This window comes from Protopterus annectens, chromosome 13.part0 (genome assembly GCF_019279795.1).
Source record: "Protopterus annectens isolate FY-2018-M chromosome 13.part0, PAN1.0, whole genome shotgun sequence".
Lineage (NCBI taxonomy): Eukaryota > Metazoa > Chordata > Ceratodontiformes > Protopteridae > Protopterus > Protopterus annectens.
The window spans coordinates 1369158553-1369177695 of NC_056747.1; the positions used below are offsets into that span (position 1 = coordinate 1369158553).

General features: G+C 47.1%; 1 protein-coding gene across 2 annotated transcripts in view; it reads right to left on the bottom strand.

Annotated features, from left to right (window-relative positions):
• ATP5MC1 (ATP synthase membrane subunit c locus 1) overlaps window positions 1-19143 on the bottom strand; it is a 215750-nt gene that overhangs the window by 138808 nt on the left and 57799 nt on the right. For both annotated transcript variants that reach the window (XM_044055397.1, XM_044055398.1), the window contains exon 3: window positions 8376-8447. In XM_044055397.1, coding sequence (XP_043911332.1) covers window positions 8376-8447 — 72 coding nt within the window. The remainder of the gene's footprint in view (window positions 1-8375; window positions 8448-19143) is intronic.

The window sequence follows — 19143 nt, forward strand, 5'->3', positions numbered from 1 at the left end:
ATAAAAGAGGCAGACGCCATTTTCTTCAGTTTTTCTTGCCCCAGATATCAGGTGCCCCCAGAAGGAAGGCACAAGGAAGGCACAACATAATGTTATGCAAATATGCAATATAGATGAATCAAAAAACAGTAGTTGCAAGCAAATACACCATAAAATACCCCAAATAGGTTGTATGATAAAGGTGTTTGTCATAAGGCCTGTCCTAAGAGGGGACGGGGGGAGTAACCTGGACTGCAGCTGTATGAGCACTCCAACATCTACATTTATGGTAGGTACAAAACTGTACTATGTTCATCGTGCATACAGCTGCAGTCATTACAGATGGGTAGAATCCCAAAGCTAAGTAAGGGTGGTAGGCACTAAGTGGAACTAGGAGGAGCGAGGATGCCCTGCAGGACTGCTGTGGCAACGCCCGCTCTAGATTGAGTATAGTGGAAGGTGGTAGTGCTTGGAGAAAGTGTGCACTGAATTCCAAGTAGCTGCTTCCAAAATGTCCTTGGTAGGGACCCCCCTGAGGAAAGCTGCAGAGGTAGCTGTGGCCTTGGAGTGGGATCGGATGTATGCAGGCACAGATTTTCCATGAAGTGAACAAAAGCGTATGCAGTGGGCTATCCATTTTGAAATTGTCTGTTTGGAAATAGCCTTTGAGCACCTGTAGCATAGGACACAGTTGCTCAGATTTCCTGAATGGCTTTGTTCTGTCCAATAACAAAGTTGTCTGTGAATGTCCAAGGAATGTAGTAGTCTCTCCCCTTTGTTCTGTGGATTTGGATAAAAGGTAGGCAAGTGGATAGTCTGATTCAAAGCTACACTGGATACTACCTTTGGCATGAAGGTAGGGTTGGTTCGTAAGGAAACCCTGTCCTGATGGAAAATGATGAATGGTTGCACAGCCATGAGGGCCTGCAGTTCCTAAACCCTGCATGCTGAGGTGATAGCCAGAAGGAAGGCAGTTTTCCATGACAAGTATTGTAGCTCTGCTGAAGAGGCCGGCTCAAAAGGGAGGCAGGGTCAGCTTCTCCAATATGAAGTTGGTCCCAAGCTGGAACTGGTTTCCTTGGGGGTTATATTTTTTGCCCCTCTGAGGAACTGCCTTAATAGAGGCTGTGAGAATAGAGGAGGGCCTGTGTTGTATTGTGCAGTGGATCTTGGAGAAGGAAAGGCCACTAACATCTCAGCTGAGAAATTTGAGGTATATTACCCAAGGATTCTGGCCCTTTTCTTGATTCCAGGAACAAAATAGTTTCCATTTGGCAGAGTAGGCTTTTCTAGTAGAAGGTCTTCTGGTCTCCAAGATGACATCCTGCACCTCCTTGGAGAGGAGGGTCTGTTGGGGAAATTAAAGGTATTCTCCATGCAGCTAGATTTAGGGTTTTGAGCTGGCTGTGAAGGGTTTTGTAGTTGTGCTGGGATAACAGAAGAGGGACTAGAGGTAGGATCCATGGTAGGGAGTGTGTCAGGCTCTTTAGGAGCGGATACCAGTGTTGTCGTGGCCAGTCTGGAGCAACAAGAATCATTGGTGGCCTCTGCTCTGGCTTTTAATAGAACTTTGGTCAGTAGAGGAAGAGGCGGGAAGGCATAGACTGTCAAAGTTGTCCAATTGAAAGTGCGTCCACTTTCCAGGCCTGTGGATGAGTCCTTGAACAAAATTTCAACTGGTAATTTCTGTGGGTAGCAAATAGATCTATGTCTGGCTGTCCCCATGCCAGAATTATCTTTGAAAACTTGAGGATGCAACTTCCATTCGTGCGGATCTGTCATATTTCTGCTTAGGTTGTCTGCCAGTGTGCGTCTGCCAGTGTGTTTTCCTTCCCTGGCAGGAATTGTGCCTGTAGTTGAATTTGCAATTCCAGTGCTGTGTTCCATAGGGTCATGGCTTGCCTGCACAGGGGGTATGAATGAGTTCTCCCTTGTTTATGTACCACATGACTGTGGTGCTCTGTCCTTATCAATAGCTGGCCTGGATGCAGTAGGTCTTTGAAGTTCATAAGAGTATTTTGCACAGCTAGCATCTCCTTTTGGTTGATGTGTAGGTGCTTCTCTTTTTGGGACCATTTTCCCTGAATGCACTGATCTGCCATGTGCGCTCCCCAGGTGTAGTCTGAGGCGTCCGTTGTGATGATTTGAGTTGCTTGAGGTACACAGAAAGGGAGACCTGTGTTTCTTTGGCATGCTTGAGCCCACCACAAAAATTCCTTTTGAAGGCATGGAATCAATCGTTTCCAAGCTGTGGCTGGCTGTGTTGAGACCATACTTTTTTTAGGTACCATTGTAGTTTCCTCATATGCAGCTTTGCACATGGGATTAGTAGGATGCAAGATGCCATGAATCCCAGAGCCTGCAGGACTTTCCTTGCAGTTAGTCTGGTGAAAGTTGCCATTTTGCTGAAGTATTGAGACAGTTGCCCTTGTTTATCTGGTGTGAGGTAGGCCATCTGGGTGGTTGTATTTAAGCTGGCACCCAGGAAAATTATCTGTTGAGAAGGTATTAGTTTTGATTTTTTTGTTCAGTGTATCCCAGGAAGTTTAACAGTTTTATTACAAATGCCAGATGCTGCAATAGAATATGTCCTTGCTGTCCGCTTGGATCAGGCAGTCTTCCAGATATGGGTAGATTTGTATTCCTTGTAGTCTGCAGAAGGCAATTACTGATGCCAGGCATTTCGTGAACACTGGGCGCAGTAGATAAGCCAAAGGGCAATGCAGAGAATTGGTAATGGGTTGAACCTGCAAGAAAGGTATCTTCTGCAATCTGGTATGAAAGGGACATGCAGGTATGCCTCCTTGAGGTCCAATGTTACCAGCCAAGACTCCTTGCCCAGCATGGGAAGCTGCTGTAAGGTGAGCACCTTGAATCTTGGCACTGTAGATGTGTTTAGGATGGATAGGTAGAGGTCTCCAATCTTTGTCTTTCCTTGGTACCAGGAATAGTCTGGAATAAAAACCTTGACCTTGTTCTTTTGCAGGTACCTCTTGAATCGCTTTCATATCCATGAGAGCAGAAATTTGTCTTTGTGCCTCTGCCCTTGATTTTGTGGCAGGTTTGACATGCCTCTCATTTTTGGAAGGGTGTGAAAGTGGAACCTGTAGCCTCTGTCTATAATGTCCAGAATCCATTTGTCTTTTGTAACAATATGCCAGTTTTTTGAAAATAATGCCAGTTTTCCTCCCAAAGGTGCTGCCGTTACAGCTTTGCTTGGCAGACATAGGGGGACGTCATTGTGTCCGTTTTCTAAATGACGGATCTTCTCCACCTCTTGGGGTTGGTGCTTGCCACAGTCTTGCTCTGTAAGATCCTTGAGGTTGTCCTCTACCCCTTGGGCGTCTGTATCTGCCCCTTTGAGGTCTGTCCGTGGCTGGAAAGGACCAATTTTTTGAAAGCCAGTTTCTGCTGAAGCATGGAGGTTGTACCTGCAGGAAATCTTTCACAGTTTGCATAGATTTAGCTTTTTCCTCCATTTTCTTTAGTACCTCCTCAGCTTTAACACCAAATACATCTTTTTGAAGTGGTGCATCTAATAACTTTGCTTTGACATGATCTGGTAAGGTTTGTTCTTTGAGCCAAGCATGTCTACGTATAACAGACCCAGTGACAGCAGCTCTATATGAAGCCTCTAAAGCATCAAAACCACACTGCAAGGTATGTTTACCCACTTGCTCTGCACCATGCAACAAATCCTGCAACTCTTTCAAATCTGGTTCTGTTTGTGTCATTTTGCTTTTCAACTGGGAGAACAAAAACTGTTGGTACTTTAACATATGGAATTGACAGTTTAATGCCCTCTTGGTTAAAGTAGCAGATGTATACACATTTTCCCCCCACCTTTCTAATGCTCTGGAATCTCTCTCTGAAGGTAAAGGGTTTTTAGCAGTAGAGGCCTTTATTCCCTTGGGACCCTGTGAAATAGTTTCTGGGTCAGCAGTATGGCTTTTAACTGGCGAGAATCAGGGACCCGGTAATACCAGTCTGGTTTAACAGGGGCTGGAGGTAAAGAATCTGGATTAAGGCTGGCTTCTGCGTACACATCCTCCAAAATATCTAACAGGAGGGATAGCCAGGGGCCTATGCTGGGGGAGCAGTAGAAATTCCCTGAGCCTTTTCTTGGAATCTGAGTAATCTTGGCCTTCCCAGTGAAAGTGTTCCCTCAAAGTATGCAGGGTTTCCCCAAAAGAGTAGTCCTCAGGGGAGGGGGGGGGGGAAGAGACCGAGGGAATAGACTCCTCAGCATCAGAGTCTTCTAAAGGGGAACAGGCATAATCCTGGTCCTCAGAATGTTCTGAGGTAATAGAAGCCTGGTCTGAGGAAGGGTAGTCTTCCTCCAATCTGGGTCTTTTGTCAGAGGGGGGTTGGGAACCCCTGATGAGTCATCAAATCTTCAGCCATTTTAAGCATCTGCTTTTTAGGCATGGGGCCTTGAGGTCTGAGGACCCTGTTTTTTAGTTTTCATGGCTGCTTTAGATTTAGTGAAGGATTTAATAGAGAAGGTGGAAGGCCTGAAGACGCCTTCAGAAATGGCAGGCCTGACTAAATTTTGAGTTTCCCCGCCAAGAGTGGCATCCGTATCTGCAGTAGGAATGGAGACAGAGGAGCCTGCGACTTTGGGTACTGAAGTCACCGGTAAAATAGTTGTCGGTATTCAGGGGCTGCGTAGGTGCCTTGCTGTGAACCAGAGAACCAGTAGTCGGCCTAAGCGTGGTCTCAGTACGGACCTCGGATGTCTGTCCTTATCTTTGTGTCATTTGCTTAAAACTGGTGTCGGAGTATCTGACATAATTAAATTTTTTGCCAAAATAATGAAGGGCGAACTCCGCCCAGCGCTTATTGCGCTTGAACCTAGCACAAAAACGGCAGGCAGAGACATCGTGGTCTGGGCCTCAGCAAGGTATACAGAAAGAGTGGAAACCCTTATGCAGTATTTGCTTCCCACAAGTAATGCAATTATTAACTTTGTCTGACATCGGTCAGAGGCAAGAAAAGTTTCCCCAACGGGGTACTTAGCTTTAAAGACTTCGGCTGAAATACTTTTGTAAATCTCAGGAGCTGGCCGACTGGCACTTACGAACTGCTTCGGGCACTGCGCAGCAAGAAAGACTGGAGAAAATGGCGTTTACTGCCTCTTATACCCCTGCCGCACTGACATCAGGAAAGAAGTCATGACAACCGACGCTGGACCTAGACTTTGGAATTCGGTTGACAGAGGACCTGCCTGACGTCAGGATAACCCATCTGTAATGACTGCAGCTGTATGCACGATGAACATCTTTCCTAAGCCAGTTCAGTGGCAGCTGCAACCACCATAGCATCCACCAAGGATCCCTTGTACCAGGCCTGACTGTGGGAGGAGAAAGGATCCTGTCTGTGCATTTCGGTATTGGCTCTACGGTGTGAGGCTCCTTCCATGTCAGTGTGGTAATGAGATTCACTAATGGAGCAGCAGGAGTGACACCCAGGATGTAGATGGGCCTGTGCTAAAGGCCTCCAGGAATACTGACTTGTCTGTATAGGGTTTTGGGGCGGACCAACCTCCCCTCTGACGGATGATTTCCATGACGTCTCCAAAGGAGACATCCTCGGGAGGTGACCTGGGGGAACCCTCACCTTCATCCAAAATCAGTATCCTCTGAGGGACTCAGGGGAGTCCATATGCCTCCTCTTACAGAAGTGCTTACGGGGAGCCTCCTCAGTGGGACTCTCTGAAGAGGGCTCAAGTCATGGGGGAGTTCCATGACAGGATCCACCTGGGGGTCCTCTAGCACAGGCTGTCCGAGACAAGCTGATGGGAGTCGGGACCAAATCCACTGCAGCATGGGCAGAGTCCAAGGCAATGGGCTGGGGTCTCAATCGGGAGAAAACCCTCTACCACGTTGAAGGCCGGAGGAGTGCACTGCCTTAACAACCAACAAAGAAGCTCTCCCCGACTCAGTCGTGAGGATCGGGGCAGAGGCCAAGGTAGCCAGGGTTCCGAAGGAATGGCTCGGATCTGACAAAGTCAGAGCAGACACCTCCGTTCCCTTGGATCCAGCTCCCCGTTCTCAGCCCAGAGTCTCTCAGATCCAAACAAGTCTGATCTGAGGAACTAGAGGTAAAATCATTGGCGTCAATGTTGGGACAGTGTGCAGAACTCCCAGCTCAGAGGATCCTCTGATCCATAAATCCCAAAACCCCAGGTATAAACCCCAAAACTGCAGGTCAGATTGGGGAAGGAGATTGATGGAAGGGCATAGAGGTCCTCTCTGGCTGGAGGGGCCTGGCAAGACTCCCATTTGGATTTGGGTCCGAATGAACCTCCGTATCATCCTGTCCATGTAAAGCTCCGACAAGACAGCAAGGAGGCGACAGACTGGCTGGTCTGAGATTACCTCGAAGACTACCTCTGGGCCAAGGGCTCTGTCAGCTCTGGGGAGAACCTCAGGGAATGGAGCTGGAGAGGTGGTCCTAACAGCTTTACCAAGCAAACGGGGAAATGTGCCGCTCCGGAGACAAGTTTGCGGTGCCTTTCCGCTCTTCTAGTCTCATCCTAGTCTTTATCCTTTGATTTAGTCCCAGAAGGCTTAGAGGGAGGTAGAGTCTTGAGGCGGGGGTTGGTCAGCTACTAGAGCAGATGTAGAGGTAGTCAAATCCAATGCAGAAACTGGTAGCAGGCCCTTAGCTACCAGTTTTGCTTTCCTCTTTCAACACCCTAGGGTCGAACCCTGCGCACACACTACATGGCAAAAATAGGTGGGGGAACACCCAGGCAAATAACAGTGTGGCCATCACACACAAGGGACGGTTAAGGCCTACACTACCTCACAAATTCATAACTTAACTTTTTGACAGAACACACACTAACGGGAGGAAAGGGATGAAAGGGATTACCAAAAAATGACACTAAATATACCAAAAAGTACCACTTACTACACCAAACTTGGAGCAAGAGACCACAATGCATATGCATGAAGTGGCAAACGAAATCTGTGGGAAGGTAGTAGATGAGGAATAAGGGAAGGAGCTTGGAGAAGATGCTTGAAAGATGTTGCCGGCTCGGATCTGATATGGATCCGAATACCCACAGGTTGCAGATAAACAATCTGAAGTAGTTAACAATTTAAGTGGTATGGTAATGGTAAGAGAAAGTTTTGGAAGCATACAACTACAGAAAACAAGGTAGTAATGAGAAAGTGCAGAAAAAGTGAATTCTAAGTAGCCAATAGTGTGTTGATGTATGGGAAATGCAAAACAGACATAAATAGCAATTCTGAACAGAGGAATTGGGAAATTACAAGTCGCTATTCTGAACTAGCTAAAGCTTTAGGTGACACTAGTGTTTATACAGAAGAGGGAAAAGTTAAAAATTTCCAGGGAAAACTGTACCTGAAAGGAACACAGCAGGTATGTTTAAATGCTAAAATTGCAACTTCTGCAATTATCTGCATACTAATGTTGTGCAATTATCTGCATACTAATGTTGTCCGAATTAGACAAGTGTATTTACAAATCAAAGTTTATCTAGCTGTGTATGTCCTGCATGTCATTTTATACAGGATGAAAGAATCTATGAAAATAAATATGCTATCCAAGCAGTGCATAAAAAAGCAAGCCCAGGGCTACTGGGTTGTGTTCCTATTGACCAGTGTGGCCACCACATTCATCCCTTGCACAATTAGCATGGGTTCCTGGTGCAAGTCTGAGTAGACTATCCTCAACCCACTTCACAGGCAAATACCCGTGCCCATTTGGCGACATTAGTCATGACGGATTCACATACAGCCATATTTGTTTTCATGGTCGCATTGCTAGCCTTGCCATGGTGGGCAGTCTGCGGTCTGTTCCTATTCTGAGAGCACTGCACATCACAAGACATGCCTGCCCACTACAGTTTGTCTGCACAGCTCTTCCCTTGATAGGGCACCATCTACAATCTGCGCACCTCATTCTTGGGGGAGACTGAGATGGAAACTGTTTTGGGGGATGCAGGAGGAACCCCAGAGGACACTGAAAAAACTCCACACAGGCATCTGTCTGAGGTCAGAATTGAACTCTGTACATTGTGCTTGAGAGGCAAAGACATTAAGCTATTGTGCCACTAAGCCTACAACTATGGCTGGTCAACTAAAACTTCTACACTAGAGCCGGGTAAGAAATCAGCTATGTGGTAGGTTATGCCCCCACCTCCTCCCACAAAAAGCTGCCTTTAGGTTATCCTGACTTGGTCACTGGCACAGACTAGCTACTCCTGGACTAGCTGAATCGGACTAGCTCAAAGTTGAGCAGAAACCCATTTACAATGAGTTTCCAGTTATAGCAGGTCATAGGAGATAGAAACTCACTCCACTTGTTACTAAAGGATTACTGTCATTAGCTTATATTACACAAGGTTCACTGTACATGATTACCTGTTCGTTCCAGACTGGAGGCCTGCTGAAAGAGGATACCGGTCTTGCCAAAGCCCTGGATATACTTCGGATCTGTCAAGCACAGAAAGAGCAAAGATGCCTAGTTAGCAAACAAGCTAAAAACATGGCTCATTCTCAGGTCTGCTTACATAAAAAGCACAAGTAAATGCTCAGGATGAATCATGGCACTCAGGTCTGCTCACATAAAAAGCACAAGTAAATGCTCAGGATTAATGTCACAAGGTGCTCATGTACTTCTAGCAACAGAAAAAAAAAGCTACAGTAGTTTGGTTCAGTTCTGTGTCGATATGCATACTTCTCCAGATCTTGAGAAATCACAACCCCTTCTGTGCAGAGAAATCACAACCCCTTCTGTGCAGCATTTCCCCCAAAACAACCTTAAAGTCAAAACCACAAGGATCTCTGGACTGCCTTTTACTGCTACACCTACTACAAAAGGTTACAAGAGATGCGAGCACATGTCTACACAGCAGTGCTCACTATGATACTAAAGCAAACAAAGCAAACTTGCCAATACTCTCCTGTCTGCCCCCTCCTGTAACAAGCTGCTAGCACAACCTGTCTGCCCCCTCCTGCAACAAGCTGCTAGCACAACCTGCCTGCCCCCTCCTGTAACAAGCTGCTAGCACAACCTGCCTGCCCCCTCCTGTAAAAAGCTGCTAGCACAACCTGCCTGCCCCCTCCTGTAAAAAGCTGCTAGCACAACCTGCCTGCCCCCTCCTGTAAAAGCTGCTAGCACAACCTGCCTGCCCCTCCTGTAAAAGCTGCTAGCACAACCTGTCTGCCCCTCCTGTAAAAGCTGCTAGCACAACCTGTCTGCCCCTCCTGTAAAAAGCTGCTAGCACAACCTGTCTGCCCCCTCCTGTAAAAAGCTGCTAGCACAACCTGTCTGCCCCCTCCTGTAAAAAGCTGCTAGCACAACCTGTCTGCCCCCTCCTGTAAAAAGCTGCTAGCACAACCTGTCTGCCCCCTCCTGTAAAAAGCTGCTAGCACAACCTGTCTGCCCCCTCCTGTAAAAAGCTGCTAGCACAACCTGTCTGCCCCCTTAGTGAAGCAACGCCAGTGAAGCATTCAGTCCCTTTGGCTACCTACCCAGTGTTGTCCCTCCTGTGGTCTGTATGCATGATACCCCTGGTGAGACTTGCACCAGGGCCCCCTCTACAGGGAGGCTGTAGACTCAGCAGGGACAAGAACAAATCAGAGCATGATGGGGCCATGCCAGGGCTAGCATACCGTGGGACTTTTCTACGTAGCCTTTGGCTCAAGGTGGTTACTGTGTGGTGTGATGTTGGAAGGAGGCATGTGGTCTCCAGCTTCTAAACTGCACTGAGTTTAGAGCGTCTGCTGCCTTGGTCAAGAAAGCAGAGACAGGACACACCCCAGCCCAATCCCACTCGACAGACCCCACCCCAATCCCACTAAAGACAGAATACATCTGGTCATTCCTTGCTCCCCCAGGCCAGTATTCCTGTACTGCAAGAAAGGAGCCATTTCATCCTCTTCACCTGTCCTAATTCTTACTCATCCTGCATTTCTTGGTCAGGAAAATGAATGGACCCTTACACACCTTGGGAATAATGTGGACGTTTATTAAAAGATGAGACTATCACAAGTCAAATGCCACAACCCCCCCCCCCAAAAAAAAAAGGGTGTAGTCAGAGTCAGATAGTACCATGCAGTGCTTTGCAAGCATTCCATTGTTTGGCATCAAGAAAAGCTTTGCTCCTGCAAGCTATTAAGCCAAGAGAAATGCATCTATACACTGCACTTCTGAATCGGCTGTAGTTGAACTTTGAGACACTCCAGCTGTGGTACTAAACATACACAACTTCCAGTGGACTGGAATAGCTTTATACAGAGGGAGCCTTCTTCTAAGACTTCAGTTCTATGAACTAAAACATTATACATTGGAGGTTAAAGAGTATATAAAAATAACCAGAAACACTGAAGTGACCTTTATTCCATTTGCCCTTTCAACACCTACAAGGACAAGGATAGAGAAGGCATTAAGGATAAGATGTATTTTGACAATACAAGTTAAGTGGTGGGAAAGGTTTATTACCCCAAACTACAGCCCCTTGTTACTACAACTAATTCTCACAGTATAGTGAGCTTTTTCTACCCAATAACCACCACATTATGTACTTTGATATGAACAAGCAATTTAAACTGACTTGAGACATTTACTGTCTGGATTACATAGTTTGAAGAGGGTGGAAGATACCAAAAGAGATAATGTGCAGGTACTGTAATGCTTCCACTCCCCCCATGAGTTAATGCCCATACCAACTGGATATTCTGCTTATGTAACAGCGGTTTTATTTTTACTGGTCACAAAGTTAGACATTTTCTATATGCTACAGTTTATAAACTGTTTTCTTTTGTATTAGGGTACAACACAGATCCCAATGGACCATTTTTGGGCTTACTGCAGAAGCTGGGGGTGGGATGCAAATGTTATCAATTTTTACTACCCACAAAAGTTATATTGATTCATATAAGAAATAAATGGTTTCACAGAACTGAAGTTGAGAAAGCCCTCAATTTTATGTAATTTCTACTTAACTGGAAAAGTTTTTTTTAAACCTTAGTAAGGTAACCAGCTGCTGGGACATCCATTGCACAGAAATGTTCACCTTATACCTAATCTGAAAATCAGATCCCCACCATGGGGGTTAGCAACTAATTTAGCAAACAGTTAAGACAGGAGATATTAACTGCAAGCTTCAAGATGCAGTCCCATCACAGGTTTCAGAAGGCCCACTATGTGGCCTGGACTTCAGATAAGTTTAGTGATTTGTTTAAAATGAACTCAGGAGCAGATCACAAAGCCGCTTGAGGAAAAGCAATGACCCCATATAAAAGTCTGGTATGAAGCAGATTAGTGTCCACTATTCAAAAGTGGACATGGATAAAACAGCACTTAACTTAGTTATGTACTTACCATAACTTCGGATGTATGGGATCCATCTCGCCTACATTCACAACAGATGGGTTCGGAGCCGATCCATCGGCTCCGACTCGGCAACTAATACACTAGCACGAAGTCTCTCATTGGCTGGGCTACTCCCCATCCCAGGATGCACTACACCTGCTTCCCCAGATCTTGTTTGTTCGCTTTCATACATACATGCAAACAGAAAAATTAGTAGTCACTATAACCAACTAAAGTTCTTCAAGAAAGATCTCCAAGAAAAAAGAGACTACAGCTCCTCTAAATCCGAATGGAAGGGGGAAGGAGGGTGGGTACTTATGAATGTAGGCAAGATGGATCCCATACATCCGAAGTTATGGTAAGTACATAACTAAAAGATGTAATGGGATCCTATCTCGCCTACATTCACAACAGATGGGACAGCGTCCCTAGCACCTACATCCCGGGTGGCTCATTGGAACACACTCCTGAGAACTGTGGAACCAAAGGAAGCTCTGCCTCGAGAAACCACATCCAATTTGTAATGAGAAATGAAAGTGTGCGGAGAAGTCCAAGTTGCCGCAGCACAAATATCATCTATTGATAACTTGGAGTGAAAAGCTACAGAAGTAGCCATTGCCCTGGTAGAATGAGCCTTGACTGGAAAGGGAAGGTCTTTGTTAGCCTGTGAATAAATAAAAATGATACAATCTTTAATCCATTTAGATATGGAGGTTTTTGTTACCGGTTGACCCAATTTGTTCACTGCAAAGGAAACAAACAATTGATTCGATTTCCGCGTTTGAGTGGTTCTATTCAAATAAAAACGCAGTTGTCCATGTACGTCCAATTGATGCAAAGTATATTCTGCGTTAGAGAATTCTGGGAAAAAGACAGGGAGTTCTATAGTTTGTTGAATACAGAAAGAGGAGGCCACTTTTGGTATAAATGCAGGGTTTAATTTCAATGAAACTCTATGCTTGTGAAAAATCAAATAGGGAGGATCAGAACAAAGAGCTTGAAGTTCTGAAACTCGCCTAGCAGATGTTATGGCTACTAAAAAGGCCGTTTTCCAAGACAGAAATTTTAAATCACAAGTAGCAGTTGGTTCGAAAGGACGGGCAGTTAGGGCAGCAAGAACCATATTCAAATCCCAAGGGGGACAGGATGAGATAAAGGAGGCCTAAGGAGCCAAGCCCCTTTAAGGAAAGCCTTACAAAGTTTGTGAGACATCAATGAAGGTTCAAATGAAGCATGAAAATTAGAGATAGCCGCTAACTGAACCTTAATGGTAGAAACTGAAGAGCCCGACTGAAAAAGGGAGGCCAGAAAATTCAGAACCTCCGATACTGGTGCAGTGAGAGGATCTATACCCCGTTCTTGAGCCCAGAAGGCAAACCTTTTCCATTTACTGGAATAAAGTTTGATGGTGGAAGGTTTATGAGAAGACAGTATGTGGACCACGTCCGGCGAAAGAGCATTGTCTCGGACTAAGGATGGAAGTGGAGTAACCATGCTGCCAACTTCAGGGACCTGAGAGACGGATGAAGCCATCCTGACTGACGAGTCAACAGGTCTGGCACCAGATCCAAAAACCATGGACCTTCTATCGCATGCCTCTGTAGGAAAGGAAACCAAACTTGACGAGGCCAGTGCGGGGCAATCAAAATCATCTCGCTCTCCATGTAAATGGCCTTCTGTATCACCCTCGGTAGGAGGGGGAACGGAGGGAAGGCGTAGAGAAGACCGGGGGGCCAAATGCGAGTCAGAGTGTCCCTGGGAATCTGTCCCTGAGAAGGAAACAGTGTGAAGAACTCTCTGCATTTCGCATTGTGAGGGCTGGCAAACAGGTCGCAGCAAGGAAGACCCCATCTGTCGAAGATTTTCGCAGCTACACCCTGGTTGAGGGACCACTCGTGGGGTAAAAGAATGGTCCTGCTTAATCTGTCCGCAATCACATTGGACTTCCCCGGTATGTGCGTTGCCATTAGAAAGCGGTTGGTAGCTACCGCCCAGTGCCAAAGTCTCATGGCTTCTCTGCATAGTGGGTAAGACCTGGTTCCACCTTGCTTGTTTATGTACCACACCACCGACATGTTGTCGGATAGGATAGTAATCGGGCCCTGTGGGAGAGCGTGATGGAGAGCTTGGAGTACCAATAGTACCGCTCTCATCTCCAGGACATTGATATGTAAATGTGTTTCCTGGATGTGCCATGTGCCTTGGACCGACCTGTCCAGGTAATGACCCCCCCACCCTACCTGGGAGGCGTCCGTAGCCACAGTGGCAACGGGACATTGAGGTATAAAGGGTCGCCCCTGGTCGAGATTTGATTGGAGAAGCCACCAATGCAGATCTCGACGGCAACTTTCCGTGATTATGATTAAGTGGTTCAAGGGAAGTTCCTGATAAGACCATTGAACCGACAGTAGCCATTGTAAAATTCGCATGTGAAGTCTGGCCAAGGGAACTAAAAGTATGGTCGACGCCATCGAGCCCAACAGTTGTAGGATCCGATGGGCGGGGGCTCTTTGTAGGGGGAGACAGGATTTGACTTGATCTTGTAAGACCTGAATTCTTGCTGCCGGTAAAAAGGCGCGCATTCTTTTTGTGTTTAAGTCTGCGCCTATGAAAGTAATACGCTGAGATGGCTGTAGTACAGATTTTTGCAAATTGAACGTGATCCCCAAGAAACGGCCCAAGGTGAACGTGGCTCTGAGCGCTTGGAGTAGTAGATGCTCGGAGGTGGCAGTAAGGAGCCAGTCGTCTAGATAAGGAAACACCTGGAATCCCAGACTTCTCAGGTGAGCAGTTACCACTGCCAGACACTTGAACACCCTGGGGGCTGTGGTGAGACCAAAGGGCAGTGCTCGGAATTGGAAATGACTGACTCCGAGGCGGAAGCATAAATGTCTCCTGGACTCGAGCTATGGGAATGTGATAGTAAGGGTCCTGGAGATCTATGGAGCACATCCATGCATCTTTTTCCAACAAAGGAAGAATAGATTGAAGAGTGACCATTCGGAATTTGGACTTCTTTACGAAACGATTCAATGAACTGAGGTCCAAAATGGGCCTGAAGTCCCCTGTCTTTTTTGGTACCAAAAATAATTTTAAGTTCCTGATCCGATCTGGTCGATGGGGACAGGCTGGATGGCTCTTTTTTTCTAGCAGCTTTATGCTGCCTGATCCCGCTGACTGGGTGGTACGTCCGGGATTTCCCTTAAAGAAAGGGGGGTTTGTTGAAGGGGATGATATATCCTCCGGTAATAATGCGAAGCACCCACTGATCGCTTGTTATGGATTCCCAAGCTTGTGGGTGCGCCGCAAAGCGACCCTCGACTGGCTCCGGAGTAGCACAGTCGGGCAACAACTCAGGAACGCTGGTTGTATGAAGAACCACAAAAGGAATCGCGGTCTCCAGAGTTACGGGGGCCTCTGCCACCTCTGGGGCGGCGTCTTCCAAAATTCCCCCCCCCTGCCTCTGGAGGGGGAATCACTGGGTGGAGTAGGGAAAGACTTCTGAGATTTTCTAAACCACATTTTCCCTCCTCTCCCAGCCTTGGGGTAAGGCCTAGAAGGAGCAGAAAATCGGGCCCCAACGGCAGTCAAAGTCTTGCCCTCCTGCTCGCACCGAGTTAGTGTGTCCTTCACCTTGGGTCCAAACAAAGATGACCCATCAAAGGGGGCGTCGGCGAAGGAAGACTTGAAGGCCTCCGCGAACGAACACAAGCGTAACCAGGCTTGTCTCCTGAGGGCAACGCCTGTTCCCGCTGCTCTACTCGCCCCTTCGGCCGCATATGAAATGAGCCTCATGGACGAGTTAATAGAAAAGAGGGTAGTCATCTGTGCGCCAAGTCTGGGCCAGCGCCTCAGGTAGGTTACCAACAAGAGAGTCATTTAGCTCTGAGAAGATCCCTTTGGAGCCTCGTAAAATGACATAAGTAGTTTAGCGACCGTAAAGCAAAGGCCGCTGAAGACAGGGCGCTTCCGTGCCTATCCATACTCCTAGAATCCTTATTAGGAGGATGAACAGACGTCGAAGCCTCTGCCACGTCCTGCTGTGTGGCAGAAGCCACCACCAAAGCATCTACAGGCACACCCTTTGTGAGAAACTCCTTCTGGGGGGGCTGACAAAAATTTATTGGGCCTCGCAGGCACCGGTTCCACAGAATCAGGGTGTTCCCACGCCCTTCGAGAAACCAAATCAAGGAGTTCATCGAAGGGCGGAGACGCCCAGGAGGCGGAAGGCTGGGCCCCAAAGGCCTCGAGGAAGACTGACTCCTCAGCTGAAGGGGTTTTGGCTTGCCAGTCACCTCTGTCTCAGAATCTCCAAGATATCTGAGAAGGAGACATCATCCGAAGAGGATTTGGGGGACCCTTCTGCGTCATCGAGGTCAGTATCCGATGTAACAGACTCATCTTGGGAGTCTACGTGCTTCCTCTTACACAATTTCTTCCGTGGGGGTTCGTCCGAAGCAGTTTCGGACGGACCACCGAAGAAGGAACCCGATGGGGGTATCCTCAGGCCCTGGGGCCCTGCTGCCGGGGGGCTGCAACACAACAGAGGCACCAGTCTCCAAATCTGGGGACGGTGAGGTAGAATCTTGCTGAACCAGCAAAGGCATGGCCAGCGCGCTCCTCATGGCCTCAAAGGCCGGACCTCCAGAATCCAAGGAGGTCACTGGTCTAGAGGCCACGATGGCACTGGGAATTCCAGCAGCCGATGCTCCGAGAGGAAGACTAGGCACCGAAGCACCCAATCCCAAAGTATTCCCCTCGGGCCCGGCTGAAGAGGTCGCAGTACCAAACCCTGACCCGGAGGACAGGGTAGGAAGCACAGTCGGAACAGAGAGACCTCGAAGGGGTCTCTGCTCCGACCGTATGGCTCCGCTTTGCTCCACCGACTCCAACGGCTCCGAGGAGGTTGGAGGAGGAATCGAATGTGTTGGAGGGGGGGATCGGCTCCGAAGCTAACTGTGCTGGAGCAGAGACCAATTTAGTAAACACTGGAGATTGGAATAGCCTCTGTAAAACCCTATCCAGGTCCGAATCTGAAAGTCTCGATGATTTAGAGGAGGTAGACAATAGAGAAGACTTTCCTCTCGGCTCCGAGAGAGAAGGGGACCGGCTCCGAAACGGCTCCAATGCTATCGGCGCCGACTCCACCACAGCATGGACCACCATCGGCACCGAAGGAGCCTTCTCCGGAGCAGAGGGGGAAGAGTCTGAGCTGCACACTTCCACCGGCTCCGAAGCCATTGGAACCGATGGAGGGGATTCACCTCTCGATACTCCAACTTGCGGCTCCGAAGGCAATGGAGCCGAGGTAGGAGGTATCGAGGCAGACCCTTCGACCCTCGGCCCCGAAGTCAGTGGAGCCGAGGAAGAAGATTCTTTTTGGAAGCAACAGGAAGATCTAAGGCTTCCTCAAAAGAAGGCTTGATAAGCCCTTTCAATATTAATTTGTTCTTGCGTTCTTGAAGAACTCTAGATGAGAACGCATGACAGACGCTACAAGTCTCTTGCAGATGTTTCGGCCCCAAACAATAAACACATACTGAATGACTGTCTGTAATGGACATTTTATATTTGCACCGAGTGCATTTTTTAAAACCTGACTTTTGTTCCTTAGACATGATACAGGCCACAACAAGTACAACTCTAAGGAAATACTACTCTACTACAACAAGTATAGCACTACACACAAAATGCGCCAACTGAAAAGCGCGAGACACACTGGCGCGAGTACTGGTGAAAGTTTACCTCACAACAATTTGAAAAGTTAAACGGCCCAAAGCCCTCTAATTTAAACGGGCTTTGCCCAAAAAAACAACTAACCAAAGGTTAATAAAAACTAAAAACACTCAAAAGGTAGGGCATAGGCCCTCTAACTTAAACGGGCCTTGCCCGACTGAACAAATTAAATTTCTGGAAACAAGCACTCAACAAAAAACAATCAGAAATAGCCACAAAAGGCAAGAAATAGCTGTTAAAACAGCTGTTTGGTTAATATGGACAAAAATTCCCTAGGTCAAGGACCAATAAGGTAAAAATAACCACTTAGCTCCAGCCAAGTCGAGACCACGTCCAGCTTGTTAAGCGGCAAACGAGATCTGGGGAAGCAGGTGTAGTGCATCCTGGGATAGGGAGTAGCCCAGCCAATGAGAGACTTCGTGCTAGTGTATTAGTTGCAGAGTCGGAGCCGATGGATCGGCTCCGAACCCATCTGTTCGGAATGTAGGCGAGATAGGATCCCATTACATCTAATGGGAAATCAGAAAAAGCAGTGAAAGGAGACAGTGCATACAACAGCTCACAAGGAGCACAAACGAACTTCAGCTAAAAGGCCTTTGAAGCAAAGGCTCTGGTGCAAGTCCAGGGGCACACCCATCTACCAGTAAGCTTCTGAACCTGCCCAGATCCAGCAGTTAGTGGATCAGCCTGCCCAGACCCAGCAGTTAGTGGATCAGCTCTCCACGTGGCCCAGGGTATTTATCCTTAATGTAATGTTTGTCTGGGGCCATTGCCAATTCCTCCCCCAGATGATATGTACAGACCTCTCATTTTAAATGTTGCCTGGCAGTTTAATCCCAAAATGGCAACAGATAGCTTTAATAAATACTTGCTTGATGTCAGAGTGTGATGCAAACAGTTCAACATGTATTAAAGCTACATTAATCCCATGAAAAAGACCACCTTTTGGTTTCATCATGATCCCCACAACTGTTTCCATATCCTGGTTAACCCCCCCCAATTCAGTCTTCCCCATAAGGCCCGTAAACTACTTTGTTCATCTTAATAGAATGTCCAGTTTACACTTCCTTTGCATACTCTCCTCAGTTTCAGGTTTGAGTCCTTTAGACCTCCTATGCTAGCAAGCTAAAAGGCTCTGCTGTTTTCTGTCCCTCCTACCACAGGACAGTAACAGCATTAAACTTCCTTCTACAAGGACCACAGCACTGTCTACAGAACTTGATGTGCTTCCATGGCATTCTCATTACAATTACTGGTCCAAGCTTAGCCAATTATCCCTTGTGAGACTCACTGTACCTTGTGTTTGTAAGGCAAACACTTTAACCATTAGGCCACCCTCCCAACCACATCTCTCTACATCAGGAGGAATTTAATGCAAGCACTATTGCATGCCAATAAAAGGTGACCACTGCTGTCCATCTCTTCCATATTGCTCCCCTTCTGTGTCCATCATTGACCCTAGACAGGGTTATAAAATGTAGGACTGTGTAGGACTGTATACACTTAACAGCATACAGAGGTGCACACAATCTTACATTTATTCCTCCCAAATCATTTTTAGTGTCTCTCCTTATTGCGCATGTCTACTAAAACATCTTTGTTAACCACAAAGTCTACGAGACACGCCTACATTTGGAAAAATTCTACCAACCTTCTCCCTGACATCGCATCCCCCCCCCCCCCATCACTTTAGTCAAGTGACCCATTTATAATGGGCCTAAAAGAACTGCTCTTCCCACAATTTACGGACAAGAATTCTCTAATCCCCTCTTCCAAAACTGAAATCACTTCCTCAGATAATGCCTCCTTCATTCTGTTAGTCTTAGATGTCTGGCAGGCCAGTTAAACCTAGAGCACTACAGCTAGGAGCTGGAGTGTCTTCCTGTAGTCCAGACTTTAGGCACTTCAGTCACTAGCCCAGTACATACAGGCAGAGCTCAAATTTACCCTCCTGTAACAATTTCCCCCAACTACTCTACATACAACTGTAAGCACAGTCTTTCACCCTTAACACAAAGCTTCTGTCCAGCACACAAACCTTTTCAGTACAAGCTCCCATTCTTTGGTAAGCTCTTG